Source organism: Malassezia vespertilionis, chromosome 1, assembly GCF_029542925.1.
Source record: "Malassezia vespertilionis chromosome 1, complete sequence".
Taxonomy (NCBI): domain Eukaryota; kingdom Fungi; phylum Basidiomycota; class Malasseziomycetes; order Malasseziales; family Malasseziaceae; genus Malassezia; species Malassezia vespertilionis.
In genome coordinates this window covers 1286611-1308796 of record NC_079247.1, presented here as the reverse complement: position 1 = coordinate 1308796, position 22186 = coordinate 1286611, and the positions used below count along the sequence as shown (strand labels likewise).

At 53.1% G+C, this 22186-nt stretch overlaps 9 protein-coding genes across 9 annotated transcripts; 5 read left to right on the top strand and 4 right to left on the bottom strand.

Moving 5' to 3' along the window:
* Positions 1 to 13: 13 nt before the first annotated feature.
* On the top strand, positions 14 to 1463 carry MVES1_000720 (uncharacterized protein; the record flags this gene model as incomplete). The annotated part of the gene is made up of 3 exons (XM_056205576.1): positions 14 to 43; positions 71 to 162; positions 191 to 1463. The coding sequence occupies 3 exons, from the start codon at positions 14 to 16 to the stop codon at positions 1461 to 1463; spliced, it is 1395 nt and encodes a 464-aa protein (XP_056061551.1).
* A 1-nt stretch (position 1464) lies between these two features.
* MVES1_000719 (uncharacterized protein) lies at positions 1465 to 2442 on the bottom strand (the record flags this gene model as incomplete). The annotated part of the gene is made up of 6 exons (XM_056205575.1): positions 1465 to 2017; positions 2044 to 2078; positions 2105 to 2126; positions 2153 to 2226; positions 2252 to 2282; positions 2309 to 2442. 6 exons carry the CDS (start codon positions 2440 to 2442, stop codon positions 1465 to 1467), a joined length of 849 nt encoding a protein of 282 aa, XP_056061550.1.
* A 131-nt stretch (positions 2443 to 2573) lies between these two features.
* MVES1_000718 (uncharacterized protein) lies at positions 2574 to 4316 on the bottom strand (the record flags this gene model as incomplete). Its single annotated transcript, XM_056205574.1, has 3 exons — positions 2574 to 4113; positions 4142 to 4225; positions 4258 to 4316. The coding sequence occupies 3 exons, from the start codon at positions 4314 to 4316 to the stop codon at positions 2574 to 2576; spliced, it is 1683 nt and encodes a 560-aa protein (XP_056061549.1).
* A 5141-nt stretch (positions 4317 to 9457) lies between these two features.
* APL4 (clathrin associated protein complex large subunit) lies at positions 9458 to 11989 on the top strand (the record flags this gene model as incomplete). The annotated part of the gene is made up of 1 exon (XM_056205573.1): positions 9458 to 11989. The coding sequence occupies one exon, from the start codon at positions 9458 to 9460 to the stop codon at positions 11987 to 11989; it is 2532 nt and encodes an 843-aa protein (XP_056061548.1).
* Positions 11990 to 12021: 32 nt separating this feature from the next.
* Positions 12022 to 13068, bottom strand: HYM1 (Hym1p; the record flags this gene model as incomplete). Its single annotated transcript, XM_056205572.1, has 1 exon — positions 12022 to 13068. One exon carries the CDS (start codon positions 13066 to 13068, stop codon positions 12022 to 12024), a length of 1047 nt encoding a protein of 348 aa, XP_056061547.1.
* A 76-nt stretch (positions 13069 to 13144) lies between these two features.
* On the top strand, positions 13145 to 14436 carry MVES1_000715 (uncharacterized protein; the record flags this gene model as incomplete). The annotated part of the gene is made up of 3 exons (XM_056205571.1): positions 13145 to 14186; positions 14214 to 14393; positions 14420 to 14436. The coding sequence occupies 3 exons, from the start codon at positions 13145 to 13147 to the stop codon at positions 14434 to 14436; spliced, it is 1239 nt and encodes a 412-aa protein (XP_056061546.1).
* Positions 14437 to 16739: 2303 nt separating this feature from the next.
* On the top strand, positions 16740 to 18032 carry ABD1 (mRNA (guanine-N(7))-methyltransferase; the record flags this gene model as incomplete). Its single annotated transcript, XM_056205570.1, has 2 exons — positions 16740 to 16757; positions 16833 to 18032. The coding sequence occupies 2 exons, from the start codon at positions 16740 to 16742 to the stop codon at positions 18030 to 18032; spliced, it is 1218 nt and encodes a 405-aa protein (XP_056061545.1).
* A 13-nt stretch (positions 18033 to 18045) lies between these two features.
* On the bottom strand, positions 18046 to 20847 carry ISM1 (isoleucine--tRNA ligase; the record flags this gene model as incomplete). The annotated part of the gene is made up of 2 exons (XM_056205569.1): positions 18046 to 20813; positions 20844 to 20847. 2 exons carry the CDS (start codon positions 20845 to 20847, stop codon positions 18046 to 18048), a joined length of 2772 nt encoding a protein of 923 aa, XP_056061544.1.
* Positions 20848 to 21387: 540 nt separating this feature from the next.
* Positions 21388 to 22128, top strand: HCR1 (Translation initiation factor 3 subunit J component; the record flags this gene model as incomplete). Its single annotated transcript, XM_056205568.1, has 1 exon — positions 21388 to 22128. One exon carries the CDS (start codon positions 21388 to 21390, stop codon positions 22126 to 22128), a length of 741 nt encoding a protein of 246 aa, XP_056061543.1.
* Between the last annotated feature and the right edge of the window lie 58 nt (positions 22129 to 22186).

Sequence of the window (22186 nt, the reverse complement as noted above, 5' to 3'; positions counted from 1 at the left end):
CTGTCCCTCCAGCATGCAGTCCGACGTGCGGCGCGCGAAAAAGGCACGTTGTTGTCTCTACTAACTGTAGATTCTCGACAAGTTTTGTCCTCCGGGATCGACTCGCGGACTTGACAATGTCATCCCGTCGAGCATTATGCGCAAAGCAAAAGGCATCGCAATGTACGTCCGTGCTCGTCCCTGACGCCAGCTTCACTGTGTTTCGTGCGGGTTTTCTAATGAGTGCGCGCGTCGGATCTGGAGTGGTGCTTGCGAAACTGCCGAATGGCGAATGGTCGGCGCCTACGGCCATTGGGATCGGTGGCCTCGGCGGCGGATTCAATGTCGGTGCGGAAATGGTGGATGTGCTGATAGTGCTTGTATCCAGTGCAGCGGTGCGCTCTTTTATGTCGATTGGATCACTCCAGCTTGGCGGCAATTTAGGTCTTGCAGTGGGCCCGCTGGGGCGCTCAGGCGAAGCAAGCGCGGCGCTGAGTGCTGATATGAAAATGGCTGCCATGTTTAGCTACAGTATGAGCCGTGGCTTGTACGGCGGAGTGACGATCGAAGGCACTATTTTGATCGATCGCCAGGATGCGAACACAAAGGTTTATGGAAAGCCGTACACGCCAGATCAGATCCTCACGGGCGAAGTCGATCCGCCGGAAATTGCCATGCCGCTCGTCACACGCCTTGAAGAGATCACCAGCGAGGCTGCTGCAAACTGTGCATCGCTTGCAGACGATGCTTCAGATTCAAGTAGTGTGCGTACAGCGCCGTGCTCTACCCTCGCCGGCGGCTACACATCGTACGCGCCCGATGCGTCCTCCCGCCGATCCGCGCCTCCTCCGCCAGGCCGCGCCCGGCATACGCAACGCAGTAATACTAATGATTTGGACGCACGTACGATGGACGACCTCGACAGGCAACTGCAAACGACACACATGACAGCCCCGCCACCAAGACCGCAGCGCAAAAAAACAGAGCCAAGCAAGCCGCCCAGGCCCACAACACGTGCGCCCAGCTCGTCGTTCAACGAAGCTGGCTACGTCCCGTACCGTGGACGTGCCCCCCCTGTCCGGACGCCGACGCCTGAAGCAGGTGTAGAAGAGGAGGATCCGTTTGCGGACATGCAATCGAGCAGCAATTCCCCACCGTACAAGACGTACCAACCACGCAGGCGTGCTGCTCTGGTCGACGTCGACGACGACGACGACGTGAATGGGGAGTCTCTAACACCCGTTGACGAGCGCCGTCCATCGGTGGTCTCCCCGACGCTGCTGGAGAGCGACTTAGTCGTTGCGTTGCACGACTTTGAAGCTGTGGAGCCTACAGATCTGTCTTTCCAGCGCGGTGACATCATCCGCGTCCTCAAGCGCACAGACAATGAAGAAGATTGGTGGACCGGCGAGCTGGCTGCGAGTTTTGGCGATGGCCCGCCGCCGAACGGCACCTTTCCGTCAAATTACACAGAGCCGCTATAGACTATACTAGCTCCCCCCCCGTCTCGTCCTGCACAATTTTGGCGTACCGATCGAGCATGCTCTGGTCTGTGCCAATGAGTGAGACGTGCACACCCGCGTCCCACTTGGGATACGACCCGACACGGATGCCGTCCCTCTTGCCGTCTTCTGTAAGGCGCGTCAAGAGTGGGCTGAGCCCACTCTCGGGGATCTTGGTCTCGATCAGGCACCGAATGGGCCGCGGCACGGCAGGGTCGAGTGCAATATACGGGCGGTAGCCATGCAGCAACCCTTCAAAGAGGCGTGGAATGCCGGGGAGGATGCATACCTTTTTGTGCACACGCACAATCGGGACCCAGTAGGCGGGTACGGGAAAGATGACCTCGGCTTCTTTGGGAAAGAGAGCCATGCGGCTTCGTGCTAAGCGCACGTTCTCCGGCACGTCTTTCTTGCCGTACCGAATCTCACTGCTCACCTCCATGCGACGTAGCGTCTCTTGATTGTACACAAGCGGCGTGCTGTGAAACGCTTTGGCAATCGCATCGTATGTGATATCGTCCGGCGTGGGCCCGATACTGGCGTCAGCGCATGGCGTACCTACCCGCCGCTCGTCACGACCCAATCGTATTCGTTCGCCTAGGTAAGCTAGCGCATATGCGTACCGCACGTCGCACTGATTCAATACTAATGTTAGATGACGCCGTACATACATTGTGTCTGGGTCGTCGGGGATCACTTCGGTGCGCTTCATCTCGATGCCGAGTTCAAAGCACAGCTTTGCCATCTGGCGTTAGCAGTGGTCGGCGCACCTTGTTGCTGTTGGTGTCAAGCGTCTTGCCACTGTGGTCAGCTACAACATGACCTACTTCAATACTTCGTCGCCGATAATCAGGCACGCTGCAGTCCGTACATACGGCGTGGTTGGCGTGTTGATCTCTTCGACGGAAGTCGCTTCAAACAGTGGTTCAAGCGCGTCCAGCGACTTGGGATGGGAAGACATGGTGGACAGGACACGCAATGGGTGTCGGTGGGATGTAAGCAAAATGTACCGCAGTGCAACACGGTGCATAAAGGAGACGCTTTGGCCGACTACAAAGAGCTACGGCCGAGAAACACATGGGCCAAGTTTGTCTACGCAGGCTGGTGCTCGTCGCGGAGGACGCGGCGGAGAATCTTGCCTGCGGCGCTCTTGGGCACCTCAGAGATGAGGACAATGCCGCCACGCAACTTTTTGTAATTAGCGACGCGCTCTGCCTGCCAGTCCGAGACCTTTTTGCAGAAGCTATCCTTGTCCTGCTGGGAGGCAGTTTTGATGTCCAGTGCGTTGGGCTTGGGCACAAGATACGCACGGGGCAACTCTGTAGCCTGCTCCTTGTCCTGGACGCCCATCACCGCAACGTCCTGCACGTCGGGATGCGAAAGAAGGAGCGATTCAAGCTCGGCCGGAGGCACTTGAAAGCCCTTGTACTTGATGAGCTCCTTTTTGCGGTCTACAATGTACAAGTGGCCTTTCTTGTGAATAGCAACGTCGCCGGTCATGAACCAGCGGTCGGGCGTGATACACTCGCTGGTGGCCGCTTTGTTGTTGCGGTAGCCTTTCATCACACTACGGCCACGCACCCACAACTCGCCCGGCACGCCGTCCTCGCCCTGAATACCAGCCACGTCCTTGCCATTCTCATCCACAAGACGCACCTCGAGGCCGGGGAAAACCTCGCCGCAGGATCCCTTGTGGTCGTTGTACTCGTCGCTGGGGGTGAGTGAAATCACCGGCGAAGTCTCGCTGAGGCCGTATCCCTGCGTGACACGCGATTTGGTGAGGCGGCGCTCAAACTCATCGCCAAGTTCTTTGCCAAGAGGCGCAGCGCCGCTCATGAGCGTGTGCAGAGAGCTCATGTCGTACTTGTCCACGATGGGGTGGCGCGCCAAGCCCAGAATCATGGGGGGGACCACAGGCGCAAAGGTCACCTTGTACTTCTGCACGACCGCGCAGAAAACTTCAAGGTCAAAGCGGGGCACTACAACCATCACCATGCCAAACAAGTAGGAGGAAAGAACAAGAATGTTGAGACCAAAAATGTGGAACATGGGAAGCACTGCGATCAAGACCCCTTCGCTGCTAATCTCATTTTTGCTAATGGCCGGAAGACCTTCCATGTTAGACTTGAGGTTATCGTGGGTAAGCTCGACGCCTTTGGGTTTGCCGCTTGTGCCGCTCGAGTAGACAATGAATGCTGTTCGGTCGGTGGGGTAGTCGATTTTGCAGATAGGGACCGAATCGTTGGGAAGCACAGTGCGGAAATCCTTCTCACCCGTAGCCGCATCCTTGACATTGTCACCATCGTCCATAAGCCACAATGCGTTTTGGCCGGAAGGCGTCTTGAACGAGCGGTTGGCCTTCTCCATCGCAGGACGGACGTTGGGGATGACGCCCGGGAAGACAAAGAATGCAGCTATATCCGAGTCCTGAAAGGGGTGCACAAACTCATCCAAGGAATAGATTGGGTTTAGCGGCACGCACACCATCCCGGCGCGGAGAATGCCGAGCACGATGGGGGTGTACAGCGTCGAGTTGGGCGAGATAATCGCGACACGGTCACCGTGCTGAAGACCCAGCGTCTTTTTAAGAAAAGCGGAAACCTTGCTCGACATGTGGTAGATCTCCTCGCGGCTGTGGTCAGTCAATCGCCGATGCGTACGTCACGGCCTTCCCGTCCACACGGTATTGCGCAACATCGCTCGGGTTGCACAAGCCCTGGTTCGACACGAGATACTCGTACAGGCTAAAGTCAGATATAACAGTTACAGTTCGTACTTCTGCGTAGGGTACACGGGCGTTTGCACAAGGTGCCTAGAGAGGAGGATATCCGACATGGTATGGGAAAGCTTGCAAGAGCGCCCTGGAAACCGGGGGTTCGTTTAGCACGTGATAACCAACCGAGCCAGAGGCACGCAAAGCCTGCACGGGCCTCACCGGGCGCGGGGAAAGAACGGCTCGTCGTCGTCGCCGTCGGACAGGGATGCCTGACTTTTGTAGCCATCCAAGTTCTCAAAGTCATTATCTGCATCCATCAAAATTTTATCGCTGTGGTTCAGCGAGAGTGCATGTGTAGTTTGTGGCATGGGGCGGCTTGAAATGTCTTCTGCATGCACGTTTTTTTCATGTAACCCCAGCTTAGGACCGTGAATGATATCTGCTAAGGCATAGCGGAACGGCGCATGCACGGGATCCGTGGCAATATCGCAAAGCGATAGTTCACTGTCGTCGGCCACGGGCGTCGTTGCTTTCGTCGCGTGCTTTTTTGGAGGCGTCAAGACAACCGCGGAAGGACGCAAGTTTGATAGCGGGCCTTCTACAAGAAGACTGCGATGTTTCATATGCTCCAATAAGCAATACCATAGTGGGTTTTTGCCGAGGCAGTGCGGGTTGCCAGTGATAACCAAGCCGTATTTGGCACGCGTCAGCGCAACATTCAGGCGGCGTGGATCGTGGAGGAAGCCAATATCCCGGCGAGTGTTGCTGCGCACACAGCTCAGAATAATATAGTCCTTCTCTCGACCCTGGAATGCATCCACGCTCGCGACTTCGATTTTATCGTACAACTCTCGGCGCATGCTCCCATGCATTCGCATGTAGGATATAAGATAACTCCGTTGGCCCTCGTACGGGGTAATAACACCAATTTTGCTGGGGTCGACGCTGTTCTTGAATAGCACCGTGACGTACCGCTCCACAAGCTGCGCCTCGGACCGATTTAGGTACGACGTGCCGGTTGCAGAAATCTCGTCAGGCCCCAGATTTTGATGAAATATCATAGGTTGATCTGGGTCAGGCCACGGTGCGTTGGCATGTTTCTGCTGTCGTTGCTGTGCAGTAACGCCGTTTTGAAGGACACCATCGTAAAAAAAGTTACTGGGAAACTCCGAGAGACAGGGGTGCATGCGGTACTGCACTTCAAGACGGTGCGGTTGAATGCCCATCAGGACAAAGCGGTTAAACAGACTTCCGTTCATACCCGCGTTTGCAGCGTAGGGGTTCATTACGACAGGTCCCAGCTGCTTGTGGTCGCCTACCAAAATCAAGTGAGAGCAACCATGGACAATAGGAATAATCGTTTCCGGCTCCGGCGACTGCGTTGCCTCGTCGATTAAAACAGCCTGAAAAGTAAGCGAAGCGAGACGTGCGTCGCCAGCACCAGAGCAAGTCACGCAGACAACATCTGCATTCTGTAGTATCTTTTTGGAGATACGATCGGCAGTGATGCGTTCCATATTTCTTTGGCCACGCTTGGACCGATCGATAGACATGCGTGAAAATGCATGCTTCATCTCCGCCGTCTTCATCGTTTGGTCAATAAGCGTATGCAGCATGATACCCGGCACACCGCTGAAAATGGATTCGCGGCAGCGTGCGGCGACACGCACAACATTGAGCCCAGTTTGCACAATATTTTCGGCCAGTTGATCTACCGCAACGTTAGACGGTGCGCAGACGAGAATGGGCCCATTGTACATTTTTGTTAAATGGTACACGACTGTAGCACTGGTCGCTGTCTTGCCTGTACCTGGCGGCCCTTGAATTAAACTCAATGGGCTACGCAGCACATTGAGCACCGCAGCAACTTGACTAGCATTCAGTTCTGGTAAGTTGGGCGCCATACAGCTGTTCATGGTCGGCGGAACAAGTTTTGGCTCGCGCACAGGCAGTCCAACAATCTTCTTCTTGATAAATGCGGTGTGCGGATGTTGACTGTTTGCAAACATTCGGAGTGCTACTTGCATTCGATGAAAAGGCGCGCCAACCCAGATGAATTGCGCGGTAAAGTTTTCCGTGCACTCCAAAGGCACTTTGGGTTTTTTTACCAAGTCCACGTAGACGTTGGTGGTCGAGCCAAGCAAAACCTCCTGTACCACTACACGCACTTCCCAGGGAGGGCACAAACTGCCAGTGTATTTTAATAACAGCTCGTCGCCCGCGACCAAGCGAATCCCTGAACTTTCCAATCCGGGCAGCGTGACCCAAGCAGACTGCCTTGAATCGCCGCCTACCGGGGTATGCTCGTCCCATTGCACCGTGACGCCATGTTGTACGTTAGATTCCATCCTTTTTTGATCGTACTGCGCTTCCGCAGCCACCAGTTCAGAAAAAATTTTACGGTATTCTTTTACGCCTTCGTACGTCAGTTTTGTTATGGGCAACTTTGGCTCATTAGTTTGAGCATCCAGATGCAGCGTTGACAAAGTTGCGTGCGGATCCGTCTGCCACAACTGCTCCATACGCAGAGCACCATTGGATTGTAGTTTTATGGCCGCTTTTTCTTGCACAGGAGTCGGTGTCTTGACAATCCATGTAAGAAATTTACGATCTTCCAAGATGGGAGACCAGTGGTCCATATCCCATGAGACTCCGTTGTTGGAGCTGGAATGCACGCAAGGACTTCTGCACAGCATCACAACTGCCGAGTTGCCTTTCGTGGGAATAAAGCCAAGCACAAACACATTTTTTGACCCACAAAGGTAGCATTCCGGTGATATGTTCCCGAGCGGTGAGACGGGGTGCAGCCGCACAGATTTGTGCGACGAACGCGCCAAATGCAATACAATGTGTGAAGAATTCATGGTCCCATACCCATTACAAAACCTGTTATTAGCATTGAGAGTGTGGCAGCACGCACCATTTACGACATTCCAGGCATTCTACGCAGCAAGTTGTATCTGCGATACCGCAATACGCACACGCGTATGGTTTGGGGTCAAAATTTAGCACATTTTTACTAGTGTCCTGCGCATCCAAAACCGGTCTTGTTAGAGATGCGTCGCCTAGGCTATGTCGCATGCTGACGACTATTTTTGGTACTAGGGCGATAAAAATGTGCACCGATCTACAAACCTTGCAGAGCCACGTGGCCATTGCGTCCGCACGTCGCATGGGCCTACGCCACTGGGTCGGTTCGTGCGCACGAAAATGGACGTGGGTGTTTCGTCCATGTCATGCCGCAATACGCATGCAGAAGGGTCTGGTGTTGCGCCACACCAAGCAGCTGTAAGATCTGGTCCGTACTCTTTTGTCGAGGAGGCGGACGTTGCGGACCCCCTTGGAGGGAACATGCTGCACCAGATCGAAGAAGTTTTTTCCCAAGAAGCATCAGAGCTTGACTCTGATTCCGAGAGCGAGACACACCATGACCAAAAACTAATTTGGATTGAAGGGTTACCGTGGTGGCGCCGCCCGCATCCCAACTGGCTGCTTCTTTTGATTCTCCTGTTTGCATTGTCCGCGGGTATTGTCTTGGCCCCACGATTGGAGCTGTATCTCGCGCTTATTTGCGACGACATGGGCATCCAAGGCCAACAATTGGATGGAAGCACATCACCCACGTTGTCTTCTCATATCCCAACAACCACTTGCCGACAGTCCCCCATTGCGCAGCGGCGGCTCTCTTTCTTGCAGTTGCTTCTTCTCGTTACCAATGGAATTGGCGCTGCATTTTCTGCAGGCCCTTGGGCCAAGCTTTCAGATCGTAAAGGAAGGCTTGCTGTGCTTGCGGCGAATATTGGTGGGATATGTGCGATGGACGTGGTTGTGCTCATTGCTGCGACCTTTCCTCCGCGCCGCCTACCATTCGGAATCCAGTTCTTGGCAATTGGCAGCACGGTAGAGGGGTTGTTTGGTGGATACAGCGCTGTGACTGCTATGAGTAACTGCTACCTATCTGATGTGACACCTGCTGGGACGCGCTCCAACTTGTTTTCCCTGATGACTGGCGCGCTCTTTGCAGGCATTGCAATTGGGCCAACCATTGGCGGCCTATTGACGACATGGACTGGTGATCTCTATGTCACCCTGATCATTGCCACAATCGTGCACGTATGCATCTTTATTGTTGCGCCATTCATTCCAGAAAGCTTGTCACCGGCGCAGCGCAAACGAGCGCAGCGCAAATTCGAGCAAGCGCGCGCGGAATCGCACTCTACAGGCCCCAAGGAGCGGATAAAAAAGGCAGTAATGGAGCCGCTCCGCTCTTTGGATATCATTTTTCCGCATCGGGCTGTGCAGCCTGGATATACCCCATTACCTGACGAGGAAGAAACCGCACATGAAACCGCGCATGCTCTGCACTTGTCCATGTCGAACGGGCACACACTTTTTGGCTGGGATATGAACATGCTTTTAGTCTCCATTGCATTTTTCCTCGAGTCCGCGACTATTGCCATTGTCCCCGTCAAAATACAGTACGTGCAACTCGTTTTCAACTGGAACTCTGAAATGATTGGGTATTTTATGAGCTTTACTGCGCTCACACGCATGCTCACACTTGTCATATTTTTGCCATTGTTTATCAAGTTTGTGCATCTCTCGCCAAAGACCATTGTTTTGCCGCAGGACGAGCGAAGAGACATTTTGGACGCACAAGGGCGGTCTGGCGACGGTACGAGCCGGCCATGGGACGCCCGTCAGCACAGCGTGGAGAACCAATGGATGTTGCGTGAAAAGTATGTGCGTCTTATCCATGACAGTGGAATGGACCACAAACTAGCAATTGGCTCCGCCTTTCTCACCGCAGTGGCATGCATCGTCACGGCGCGTTCTACGACAGTACCTCCATTTCTGCTTGCAGTGATGCTTACATCGCTAGGCGCTGGCGTAGGCTCTGCTGTATCCTCTCTAGGCCTATCTCTTCTCCAGCAACCAAACGATGCCGGCCGATTGTTTGGCGCGTGGGCCGTGCTTGGCACCACGTCTAGTTCAATTATCGGGCCGCTCTTGTTCACTTCTGTCTTCAGCGCAACGGCTGCGACAAGACCCTCTCTGGTGTTCTATGTTATTACAGGTACGACTGTCCCTATCTAACCCAAGTTATGCAGCTCCTAGTGGTGCTTGTGCTTTCTGCCGTGCGACTCCGCAAGCCAGCGTCCCTTGCCGGGCTCCCACCGCGCCCTCTGTAGTCACGTGATAATAAACGCCCGGCTTTTGCAGTCGCTCTCCAGTGTTGCTTGCTTGTGCGAGAAGCGCCATGTCGACGTTTTTCCAAAAGCAGCAGCAAGTGGCGGCGCTCGACCCTCGTCTTGGGGGTCTGATGGCGAGTGCGGGCCTTTATAACTTAAAGGCACTTATCAAAGGCGTGCGTGCATGCAAAACAATCGCTGATGAGCGGTCGCTCTTGCAAAAAGAATCCGCGGCGATCCGTACGTCGTTCAAAGACGATGATGCGTACTTGCGATACAACAATTTGTCAAAGCTGTTGTATATCCACATGCTTGGGTATCCTGCTCATTTTGGGCAAATGGAGTGTCTGAAGCTTGTCGCCTCGCCGCGATTCACGGACAAAAGGCTGGGCTACTTGGGGATCATGCTGCTTTTAGATGAAAATGCACAGGTACTCATGTTGGTAACCAACGGATTGAAGAATGACATGAACCATTCCAACATGTTTGTCGTTGGCCTTGCTCTTTGCACGTTTGCCAACATTGCGTCGGAGGAAATGTCGCGCGATTTGTGCAACGAAATTGAGAAACTGTTGGGGAGCATGAACTCGTACATTCGGAAAAAAGCGGCATTGTGTGCGATGCGCATTGTTCGCAAAGTGCCGGAGCTTGTTGATCATTTCAAGGCCCGCACGCTGCAGCTGCTAGGCGACAAGAACCATGGGGTGCAACTCTGTGCCGTGAGTTTGGCGCTGCAGATTTGCGAGACCGAACCATCTGCAGTTGAGGACTATCGCAAGGCGACCAGTCCGCTTGTATCCACCTTGAAAAATCTGCTCTCTACAAGCTTTTCGCCAGAGCATGACGTAGCGGGCATCACCGACCCCTTTCTGCAAACCAAGATTCTTCATTTGCTCCGCGTCTTGGGACGCGACAGCACACAAGTATCTGACTCTATCAACGACATTCTGGCTCAGGTGGCTACCAACACAGATGCGAGCAAAAACGTGGGTAACAGCATTCTCTACGAAACGGTGCTCACCATTCTTGAAATTCAAGCCGATGCAGGATTGCGCGTCATGGCGATCAATATTCTCGGCAAATTTTTGGGTAACAAGGACAACAACATTCGCTACGTTGCCCTCAATACACTAAACAAGGTCGTTTCGATTGATACCAATGCTGTACAGCGGCATCGCGCAACGATCCTCGAATGTCTGCGCGATGCAGACGTTTCTATTCGCCGACGTGCTTTGGAACTGACTTATTCTCTCATCAATGAGACTAATGTGCATGCGCTCATGCTCGAGCTTGTCTCCTTTTTAGAAATGGCGGATACCGAGTTCAAGCTTGGGCTCACCACGCAAATGTCGGTAGCCGCCGAGCGTTTTGCTCCGGATAAGCGATGGCATATTGATACGATGCTACATGTCCTCCGCGTTGCAGGGAACCATATTCGCGACGAGGTTCTTGGCGCATTTATCCGCCTTATCTCTCACACGCCTGAGTTACAAGGGTACGCGGCGCAGCGTCTCTATGCTGCGTTGTACAATGATCTTTCCCAGCACTACCAGACGCTTGCAGCTGTATGGGTGATCGGCGAATTTGGCGAAATTCTTTTGCAGTTGGGCTCTTTTGCCGAAGAAGGCACTGTTCGCCAGGTCACCCCGCGGTCAATTGTAGAGCTCCTTGTGTCGTTGTTGGACTCTGTGTATGCCGACGAGGTGACGAGAGAATATGTCCTTACTGCGCTGGCCAAACTTTACACGCGCATCACAGATGGCGAGCAACAGGCGACCATTATGGCCATTTTTGCGCAGCACAGCAGCAGCATTGATGTTGAAACACAGAAGCGCGCTATTGAATACCGGGCTTTGCTCAAGCGTGCCGATATCTGTGACGGCGTATTGGAGACCATGCCCTTGCCTGAGATCCGGCAAACAATGCTCGGGACAGTGAATGAAACGAAACCCGTGGGGTCCACCCGCCCAGACCAAGACTCACTCTTGGACCTCGCAGCTGATCCTACCGCTGCTGTTGCTGCACAGCCAGCCGTTGCGACTAAACAAAGCACGCAAGACCTTTTGGCGGATATTTTTGGAAGTACAGCGGCAGCGCCGCCGAAATCAGGCAACAACAACAATAATGCACTTTTTGGCAGCAGCGCTGCGTCTGGCGCCGGTGTACAAGAAGCTACATCCAGTCTGGCATCGTTGGATATTTTTGGCGGGCAAGAGAGTCTACCGCAGACCAACGCACCCTTCTTTGAAGCGATGCCGGTGAGCAATGCGGATCCTGGCTACAGCATCTACGGTAACCATGGCCTTCGAATTAGCTTCACGGCAAGCAAGGATGGCCCTGAAAAAACTGTGATCCTTGCACATTTCGCCGCTACTGCACATGTAAGCAACATTTGGTTCCAAGCAGCGGTGCCCAAGACACAGAAGCTGCATATGCATCTCTTGTCTAAAGCTTCGCTGAATGCAGGGGAAAACGCAACACAAGAGCTTGAAGTAGACGGCTGCAACGGCCCCCTTCGTTTGCGCATTCGACTAGCGTTTGTCTTGAGGGCATCCGGCGAACAAATCCGCGAGCAGATAGATTGGACACAACCGCCGTAGGCGAAGAAATGCCTCCATTTACTGTACAAAATCTACTTGCCTTTGGGGGGAGGTAATGCAGAGATGATCTGTATTACATACTGCCGCTCGTCCACAAACGTTTCGTCGGTTCGGTCCCGGAGAAACTCGTTTAAAAATGCAAGCAAACGAGAACGATTCTGGCGCAGAATCCCCTCTACGGCGGCCGTCTTTTTGGGGTTCGCGACGAACACTTTAAACACATGAAACGCTTCGAACTGGATGTTTTTGCTTTTATCTCGCAACAAATTCATGATGAGTTTGAGGTTTTGTTCGTCAGAAACAAAACGAATCATTATCGTATAATGTGCCCGTGCGACAAGTAACTCGCCGAGTAATTTGAGGGACTGTCTCCGTGTGACGTAGTTGGGAGACGCAGGCAGTTGTGTGTACATCTCGAAAAATCTCGTATACTCCTGCTCCAGGTATTCTGCAGTCATCGCTTTGTGCCTGACGAGCGTTTCGCGAAAATTAGAGAATGCATCGCAAGATACACCAAACGAACTCGACTCAATATACAAGGGAAACCGATAGAAATCGTCCGAATACAAAACAATTTTGGCGAGCACTTCGTGCTGCAGCATTTCGTGCAGAATCATGCCAGTATTTAACGAAATCTCCTGATTTTCGTACCCACGTAATGCAAGCAATACAATTACTGGATTCGACGACAAGTACTCCACTGTTGGGAGACGGGTTCCAATGTTTCGCTGCAGCAATGCCGAGGTAATCTGTACAACATCTTTGCGCGCCTCAAATTCAAGCCGGGGCATGACGATAAGCAAATATTGCATCAAATGCGACTGGTATACCTCCTGCGCCAATTGTGCTATGCACTCGGGAAGCGGATCGTTATCGCCCTCACCATATAAGATAAGCTTCATCTGCTGCAGCAGCATAAAAAGCACTTCGCCCACTTTGCGTCTCGATTCGGCTCCTGCTTCCCCCAAATACAGCAAGCCGTTTGAATCAACAAACACACCAAGCCGAATAGTTGCATCGCGCACAGCGCGCGCCAGTTCATCGGGCGTGCGCTGCTTGGGCTTAAACAAAAAGTTCATCGAAGCCGTGCGGAACCTGCGCTGGGATCAACACTCCACATGCACGTGCGAGGCCGCGGCAATTTCTCTCTTCGTTATGGCGACGGTGCAGTGTGCTGCGGTCGTCTGTGCCGGCGTAGCCTTGCGACTTGTAGCGTCATGGTCTGCAGGATGGGGCGAACTAATTTTGGGACGTCAGGAACTTGCGACAGCTATGGATAGTGCTGAGCTTTTGCGCGAGTCGATGTACCTTTTAAACACATTAAAAGTGGATCCAAAAACGGTCTGGTCTTCCTTGTCTGTGCATCACTCTCCGCTTCTTTTGCTACTGCCCCAAAAATGGGTGTTTGATCCTTTTATTTCTGCTTTGCTGTGGATCGTGTTCGATACGTGCACAGGTGTTGCGCTGGGCTTGACGGCACGCCGTCTTCGCAGCGCAGCGAAACATCCATCGCTCTACTTGTCGCCCACGGCAGTGATTGCATGCTATTTGCTGAACCCTTACTCTATTGCTACTTGTGCGGCAAAATCCATGAGCACGCTGCGCACGCTGCTGCTTGCCCAGAGTATTCTGTTTGCCATGCGCGGTTCATCCATCGCTCTAGCGGCAACACAGGCGCTCAACAGTGTTCTTTTCCTCACGCCGCTTGCATTGGTGCCAGCATTGACACTCCTTGGTGCAGATGAGTATGCAAACTATGGAAGCTGGCGAACACAGTTTGGTGTCGCGCGCAGCAGCGCATGGACGCAGTGGTGCAAGAAAACAGTGCGATATAATGTTTTTTTCTTGCTTGCCCTCCTCGCAACCTCTGCTGTGCTTTCGCACGACGAGAACTGGTCGTTTGTACGAAGCGTGTATGGCACGCGCATCCTTCTCGACGATCTCGCGCCATCATCGGGCCTTGCATGGTACTTTTTTGTGCAAATGTTTGGACATTTCCGGTCCTTTTTCTTACTGGTCGTCAATGTGCATCTCTGGGCATACACTATTCCTGTGACGATCCAGTACAGGAGTGATCCATTATTTGCGGTGACGATGCTTTTTGGCTTGCAATGTCTCTTTCAAAACTATACATCGGTCGGCGACACCGCAATGTACATCGCCCTGTGGAGCTTACCAAGCGTTCGGCTCGCCGATTGTACGTCTCCGTTGCTGCTCACTCCAGACTTGCGATACCCCATGGTAACAAGTTTGCTTTTTGCATATTCCAGCCTCCTTATGCGTGCATTCCACTACCTGTGGCTTTATGCCGGCTCTGCAAACGCCAACTTTTATTACGCCATTAACTTGGTTCATGCACTGGGTCTTGGAAGCTTGCTACTGGATAGCGCTTATGCATGGAGCCGTGCGTCCTGGGAGGAGGATCGAAAGCCTATAATAGCAAGTGATGATACCAAAAAGTACAGGACAGTGGTGCAACGGTAGTTAGGATAAAGAGGGAATCCAGAACCATGGTGCATTCGATGCGTTCCATTGCATCGTCCTCCCGTCGGTGGGGTATTGGTCGAGAAATGCACGCGTCGCTTGGCACACTTGCTCGACAGCTGCATCCTGTGCAATGCACTTGTCTGCACATAGCGCAGTCCATGGGTCGCGGGGCTGCAACATGCGTGCAGTGGCGAATGTGTCGGCACTGTGCTCTAGCCAAGTCTGGCACTCAGCCAATAACAATGGAATAGCAGCGTAGCGTTTCCATTCCAGCCAAAGCGTGGAAAATAAATACTTATCATCCTTCACACCAGTAACAGTGTGTAGTTTTGGGGGCGCACACCACGCCGGGCGTTTCAAAAACTTGAGCCGGCGTGCAAAGGTTGACTCTGCTTGTGCTTCTGCGTCGGGACAAAGAGGAAACTTGGTGAGAAAGAGCTAGTGTTAGTACATGTGCGACATACTTTGGCATGTGTAAAACAAAGTGCAGCGCGTGCTTTTGCCGAGACGATACACCGACTTAACGACGCGGTATCGCTTCCACGTGCCGTTGTCAAGGATACCAATCGCACACAGAGCGCTTCTTGTTCCCCATACAGCTGCGCGAGAATCCAGTACATACAGCCTCGTTCTTTTTCCGCGTACAAGTCCAAATCAAAGCCAGCGCCAACTGCGTGCACCATTTGGAGCACAAGGAAAAACTGGGCCACGTATTGAAACGTGTCTGCCGGAAATTCTTGTGCGCCAATGGCTGCTTCTACCGCAGTACCCAGTCGAGTACCGTCATCGACTAAGTCGGCCCAAACGGAGTAGGCTTTCGCAAAACGCCGTTTTTGCCTCCCACGATTTTGAGCGAAAACAAAAAGCATTTGTGCAATCATGCCAGACATGCGGCGCACAAACTCAAGTGTCTTGCGCCCAATAGCGTTCGATGGTTCGTGAGCGTCGTGCCATTCTAAGCGTGCAAGTACATTTTGCATCGAGACCTGTGTGAGTTCTTCAACTGCACTCGCAGCGAGATGCTCCAAATCGCGCGTCACGCCAGCGACAGTGACACCATTATTCATGCACGTTTGCAAGAGAGAGCGCGCAAAAGAAATAGGATGCTGGGCGTGGAATGTAAGCGCAGCTTCCTGCAGCAGCGTGATCCAGAGCAATACCGAGTCGTCGCTCAGCACAGCGAGCACAAGCCCCATATCATTGGTGAGCACGCTCAGCCAGCCTTGCAAGACACGTTTGGCGCTAGGAAGCGGCAAAGGGCGTAAAGGGATACTTGAAGAAAATTTGCGGCTTAATGTTACATCGAAGTAGGCTTGCATACGAAGCGGTGCTGTGGACAATGCGGCTTCCTGTAATTGGAGAATGTGCTCGCCAACGCTCATCGCGGTAATACTCTGCAAGCAAAAATGCAAGTGCGTCGCAGCGCGCGCACGATCAGGGACATGGCACGTTAATGCGTCGACGCAAAGCAGCCAGTGCTACCGTCAGTAAGATATGGACGTACCTTGCATTTGGCAATGCGTGCAGCCACGGATGGCGCATCTAGTGGTGCCACAAGCTCCACCTCTTGCAGCGCAGCATCCAGCCGCTCTACAATATCACTTACCACAACGCCATCGCTCAACGCAACACCGCCTGTATCGCCGCTAAAGTCTTCTGCGTCCACCACATTCTGGCGCATGAGTTCGTGCCACTGCAACGCGCATGTTTTCGCCATCGCTAACAAACACATATGCAGCACTTCATGGCTCCAGTGCGCTGATGGTTTGATCCCCAGCATTACATAGTCGTGGTAATATACGCACGTGTACAGCGTCTGGCCGAGCGATGCGCCGCGCATCCATTCGAGTTCGCATGCTAGCATGCGGTCAAGCACAAAGCACAGCTCCTGAACAGAAAGACTATCCGACACGATCAAAGAATGTGCGGTATAAGGCGTCCTATCGTCTCTCGCAATGAGCTCGAGTGGGTACGGCATGCCACCGTCCATGTTCGGATCCATGACCTCCAGTGCATTCATCAGGCGGTGCAGAGGGAACCCATCCTGTTTGACCACATTTCCTGGTGCAAGAGCTGATATTAGCTAGGCAAAAACCGCACCGGAACACGCCTCCCAAAACGCCTCGGTCTCGTCTTGGTACATGCCGCAAGACATGCGCGGTGTTGGCTTCCTGCAATGCACGCGCGTGCTCCACTTGTATGACTAATGATCGTAGCGATGGTGTCATGCGCTGGCCTCGTTTGAACGTACGACATCTACGCCATGGCCGGTTATGATCCCGTACGCGATACGGAATTCAAAGATGCATTACATACGATAGAAGCGGTACGTTACATGCATGCATCTCATAGTTAGATACCGGACGTGTCGCAAACGGAGCCTGTGCAAGTGTCCGAGGCCCCAACGAAACCGACGCCGACGGCCTATGCTCCGGCATGGCGTGTATCGGAGCCTGACACTGTACAGGTACCGATGCTACCTGAAGAGTTTGAAGAGCTTAAAAGAAGTTCGCTGAATTCGATGCGTAATGACAGCACAGTCGCGCAACTTGCAGACCAAGAGTACGTGCCCCAGCGCCGCGCGACTCGGCATCCAGCACCGTCAAACGAGCAAAGTGCAGTGGTTGCACAGCATTATAACAAGCGCGGCGAAGTCGGCCGCGAGCAGCGCGAGTTCTCGCCGATTTTACCGTTGAAGCGATTCAACAACTGGATCAAATCCGCGCTTATTCACCGATTCAGCACCGGCGCGTCAGGCGAGTCCAATAAGCAAAATGGGCGGATCCTCGATCTCGGATGTGGAAAAGGAGGCGATTTGAATAAATGGGAGCACCAGCATCCAAGTCTGTTAGTCATGGTCGACATTGCAGAGGTCTCTGTTGCACAGGCACAGGAGCGGTACAAGAATGGCAAATTCAGTTTCCAAGCCATGTTTTTTGACTTTGACTGTTTCCGCGTGCCGCTTGAATCGCAACTTCCTTCTTCCATTCTAGAAACGCTGTTTGACACCGTATCGCTGCAATTTTGTTTGCACTATGGCTGGGATACAGAAAAGAGTGTCGACACCATGCTGAGCAATGTTGCCAAAGCACTTCGTGTGGGTGGCACGTTTATTGGTACAACGGTCGATGATGAAATGCTCTATTCGCGCCTCGAGACATCGCCGATGCGACAAGATTCTCAGTTCGGCAACGAAAGTTACGGCGTGCGGTTCACTTCGCTCAAATCGCGGCCCGAGCAGCCGTTTGGAAACCAGTACTATTTCTGGCTCGAGGATGCGATTGAGGACGTGCCAGAATATGTCGTGGATTGGAAAACGTTTGAGCGGAAGGCAAACGAGCATGGACTAGAGCTTATATACAAGGCACGCTTCGACCAGATGCTTGCCGACGGGTACGAGCTTAGACCTATGCGATTGCTGCTCGAGCGCATGCATGTCATTGACCAGGATCAAGCCGCAAATGGGGTTGTGACTCCGAGTATGCCCATGCCGCTATGGGATGTATGTACACTCTATGTAGGATTCGCCTTTCGCAAAATGGAAAGCGAAGCGTAGCATTACAACGCGGCTAACCAACTACTGCTGCACACCGCTGGCACAAAGCATCCTCCGTTCTTCGCTGGTGCTTCCAGCAGCGTGGGCATTTTTCCAAAGATGATGGTTGCATGCGCAGCTGTGCGCCCATGTGGCCTTCTTGCTCCTTGACCCATGCAGCCTGTTTTTTCGCGCTTGTATACGCTTCGTAGTCGTCGTACAATGCGACTTGCGCAGCAGAAAAGAGATCACACAGCTGGTCTTGGTACGTAAAAAGCACCTTGTACAGCGGTGCATCAGGCACGTAGAGCTCCAGTGCCGCTTGCGGCATACTTTTTAAAAGTGACGCCTCTTTACAACGTGTCATAAGTCCAAACACGTCAGACCGCAAATTCAAGATCTGCTGCATCGTACTTGCAAGCGCAAAATCTTCCCATGCAGCCGATATGGGTGTCCACCCCTGCTGGAAAAATGAGGGCATATGCAGCGCTTGCGCCTCGGTAGGATCGCGCTCAGCGCCAGATCTGTACCAATGAATATCTTCGGCAAGGTGCGGCAGTATGGGCGCAAGAATGCAAGTCATTGTATATAGGATTTGGTCCAAAATCGCGACCACATTTTCGCGGGAAGAACCGCCCCCTGCATACAAGATATCCTTTACCACGTCCAAGTACAAGGAAGAAAGTGAGCACGTCACAAACTCGTTTAGCCGCCTCACCACACGTGGAAAATCAAACTCTTGGTACGCCTTGTGGCACACCGTATCGAGCTGAAGCAGTTCGTGCATAATGTAGCGGTCGAGCAAGCGCAGCGTAGTTGGCTCAGGAAGTGCAGTTTGCGTATTGCCCACATTCGCAAGAAGGAACCGCGCAGTATTGCGCAGTTTGCGCACTTCGTCAGCAGCATGCTTCATAATTAGCGGACTTATTGGCATGTCTCTTGTATAGTCCGCCTTGGCGGCCCACCAGCGTAAAATATCGGTGCCCAACGGGGGGAAAGCCGCATTTTTTTCGTCCCCAAATATAAATGACTCAGGCGCAATCACATTCCCGACAGATTTGGACATCTTACGGCCCGCATCGTCGACAACAAACCCATGAGTCACAAGATTCGCGTACGGCGCTTTGGCGTCACCGCATGTCGAAATCCTAGTGAGCAAACTCGATTGGAACCAGCCGCGGTGCTGATCTGTTCCTTCCAAGTACACGTCTGCGCATAGCTCTGGCGTGCAATAAGCGCGCCCCATTGACGACTGCAACACTGCCCACGATGATCCACTATCAAACCATACATCCAGCGTATCTCCCTTGATTATCCATTTCGCGTTTAAATCGCGGTATTCAGACGCAACGAATGTTTCGGCGTCCAGTGTCCACCAGCAGTCCATGGATTTGTGCTGTGCAAATACGCCGAGGATATGCTCAATATTGGTCTTGGTCAACAATGCTTCGCCCGTCGCAGCATTGTACACGGCCGGCAAAGGCACGCCCCATGGCCGTTGTCGAGAAATGCACCATTCGGATCGGCGGGCAACTAAACTAGCGAGGCGATTGCGTCCTGTTGCAGGGACAAAATGTACGTGTTCAAGCGCTGCTTGTGCTTCTCCACTTATGTGCGACAAGTCGGCAAACCATTGCGACGTTGCACGCATCATGAGCGGCTTCTTTGTCCGCCAATCGATTGGGTAGCTGTGCGTGTACAATCTCTCTCCAAGCAATGCGCCGTGGTCGTACAAAAGCGCCAACACGGATTGGTTTCCTTCATACATCGCCTCTTGCCCGTCCAACGCCTGGGCTGCAGCACATACAGCGGCGGTGCTTCCCGCTTCCGCGCCCGGGAAGGCAAATCGGCCTTGGCCGTCAACGTGTGAAACAAGGCCATGTTGTGCAAGATTCCCTGTGTCACGCCATACCTGGTAATCTTCCTGGCCATGCGCCGGGGCCATATGTACAATGCCGGTGCCGGAGGTGGTTGTGACAAAAGGGGCACTGATGATCTTGCGGGTCGTGTCTTGCTCCATAAATGGAAAATGGTAGCGAGCGCCGACCAAATCGTACCCAGAAACCTGCAGCACTTCGTCCACGTCGCCCAATGTTGCCTGTGTTATTCCAGGTTGTGCTAGCCCAACAGGGATGTGCTGCAGCGAGTCGACGAGCTCGCTTGCGACCAACATGTATGCGCCTTGTACAGTCCGCACAATGGAATACTGCGCGTCTTGCGATACTGCCAGTGCCATGTTTCCCAGCAGTGTCCACGGGGTTGTCGTCCATACAACCAGCTTAATATCTTCGGTGTGCAGCGCAGCCTTGGCCAGTTTCGCACGCAAAGGCCCGTTGGGAAGCAGTGTAAAGGCAACGTACGCACTGCGGCTCCTGTGCTGGTCATCGTACTCAATTTCTGCCTCTGCAAGTGCCGTGCCGGATGAAGGAGACCAGTATACAGGTCGAAATTGCTGGTAAATAAGCCCACGTTCTACCATGCGCGAAAACAGCTCCAGCTGCGTGATTTCGTAGGGGAAATGCATCGTCCTGTACGCGCACTCCTCTGACCAGTCGGCCATGATAGAAAAGTCCTTAAATGCTTCGCGCTGCTTTACTAGTTCGCGCAGCGCGACATTGCGCGCCGCATGCCGGATCTCGGTGGGCGAAAGGTGCGTTGCGCCGCGCGCCGCTTCCTCCGCGACGGCCTTGACTTCTATTGGAAGCCCATGACAGTCCCACCCGGGCATATAATGAACACGCCGCCGCTGGAGTACTTGAAAGCGTAAAATAAAGTCTTTGAGGATCTTGTTCAGAGCATGTCCTGTGGTTAGTGAAATGCAGGGAAACGTACCCATATGTAGGCTACCATTTGCATACGGTGGACCATCGTGGAGAACATAGTCACGCGCACCGTGCTCCTGACCAAGATTCTCACGTTGCCAGCGATAAAGACCGGTGGTTGTCGCCCATTGGAATATGCGCTCGCGATCTTTGGCGAATGCGCGCAGACTAAATGCGGTATTTGGAAGACGCAACGTGTCTTTGTACTCGTTTGCGGCACGTTTCTGCACACACGATGCATGGTGAAACGAAGGTGAATTGTATGTATGAAAGAATTGCAAATGTAGCCTAGGAATGGGCCGATGCCGCCGCCATACCGCGCACGACATCCACAAGCCGACCATGCAGGTGCGAGCGAAGATTGGGAGGGTTGCATTTGTTTAGTCAGATATACAACATTCGCTGCATCGATACCATCGCTTTGTGCCACGAAGATGAGTGACTGGGGTACGTTTATAGGATCGCTCACGCGCAGAAAATGATGATGCACCAATTGTGAAACAGAAAGTGGTCAGTCGTCGTTTTGAAGATGAGGATGAGGAGGAAGTTCCAGTATGTCTAGAACGCGTGCTAATCAGCAGGACGACTGGGACCATGACTCTGAGCCGGAACCTGCGCCCAAACCTGCACCTCCCAAGCCCCAAGCCAAGGCTCCTTCAAAGCCTGCGGCGAAAGAAGGTGTCCAGCTTCGTCGCGGTATCGCCGGTGAGGAAACTGGTTTTGAAAACTTTGATGCCGCGTCGGGCGAAGAAGAGCGACGTCGTCGGGAGCGTGAGGCAGAAATGCGCTCCGACTTGAGCAATGCGGCAGACCTCTTTGGTGCAGCTACTCTGGATGAGAACGAGGGGGACGAGGAGACCGCAGCGCCCGAGCCTACAAAGCCTGCAAAGAAGGCGCCCGCGCCCGCCGCGCCCAGCGCGCCCCTCGCGTTTGCCAACGCAAAACCAGCGACCAAGGAAGAATGGGAGAACTATGCAAACGATGTATATGCGTCACTGATCAAGCCAAAGTCGTCGTTGTCAGGCTTTGACAAGCACTTTTTCCCCTGCATGCTTGCGCTGCTCACAACGAATGGCGTTCGTGACGTGGATATGCGTAAAGGAGCGAACAAGCTACGAGAGCTTGCGGAGGCCAAAGTGAAGGCAGACCAAGAGATGAAGCGCACAGGTGGTAATGTGAAGGGCACTGTAGTTGTCAAGGCGAAACCCAAGCAAGTCGGCACGGCGAGTGCAAAGAATACTTACGACCTAAAGGCGTACGGAAAAGAGGCTTTGGATGACGATGATTTTATGTAGCAACGTATCCAGCTATGCGGCAATATTTCCAAATCATACAGGGTCCGAGCTGGTGCAG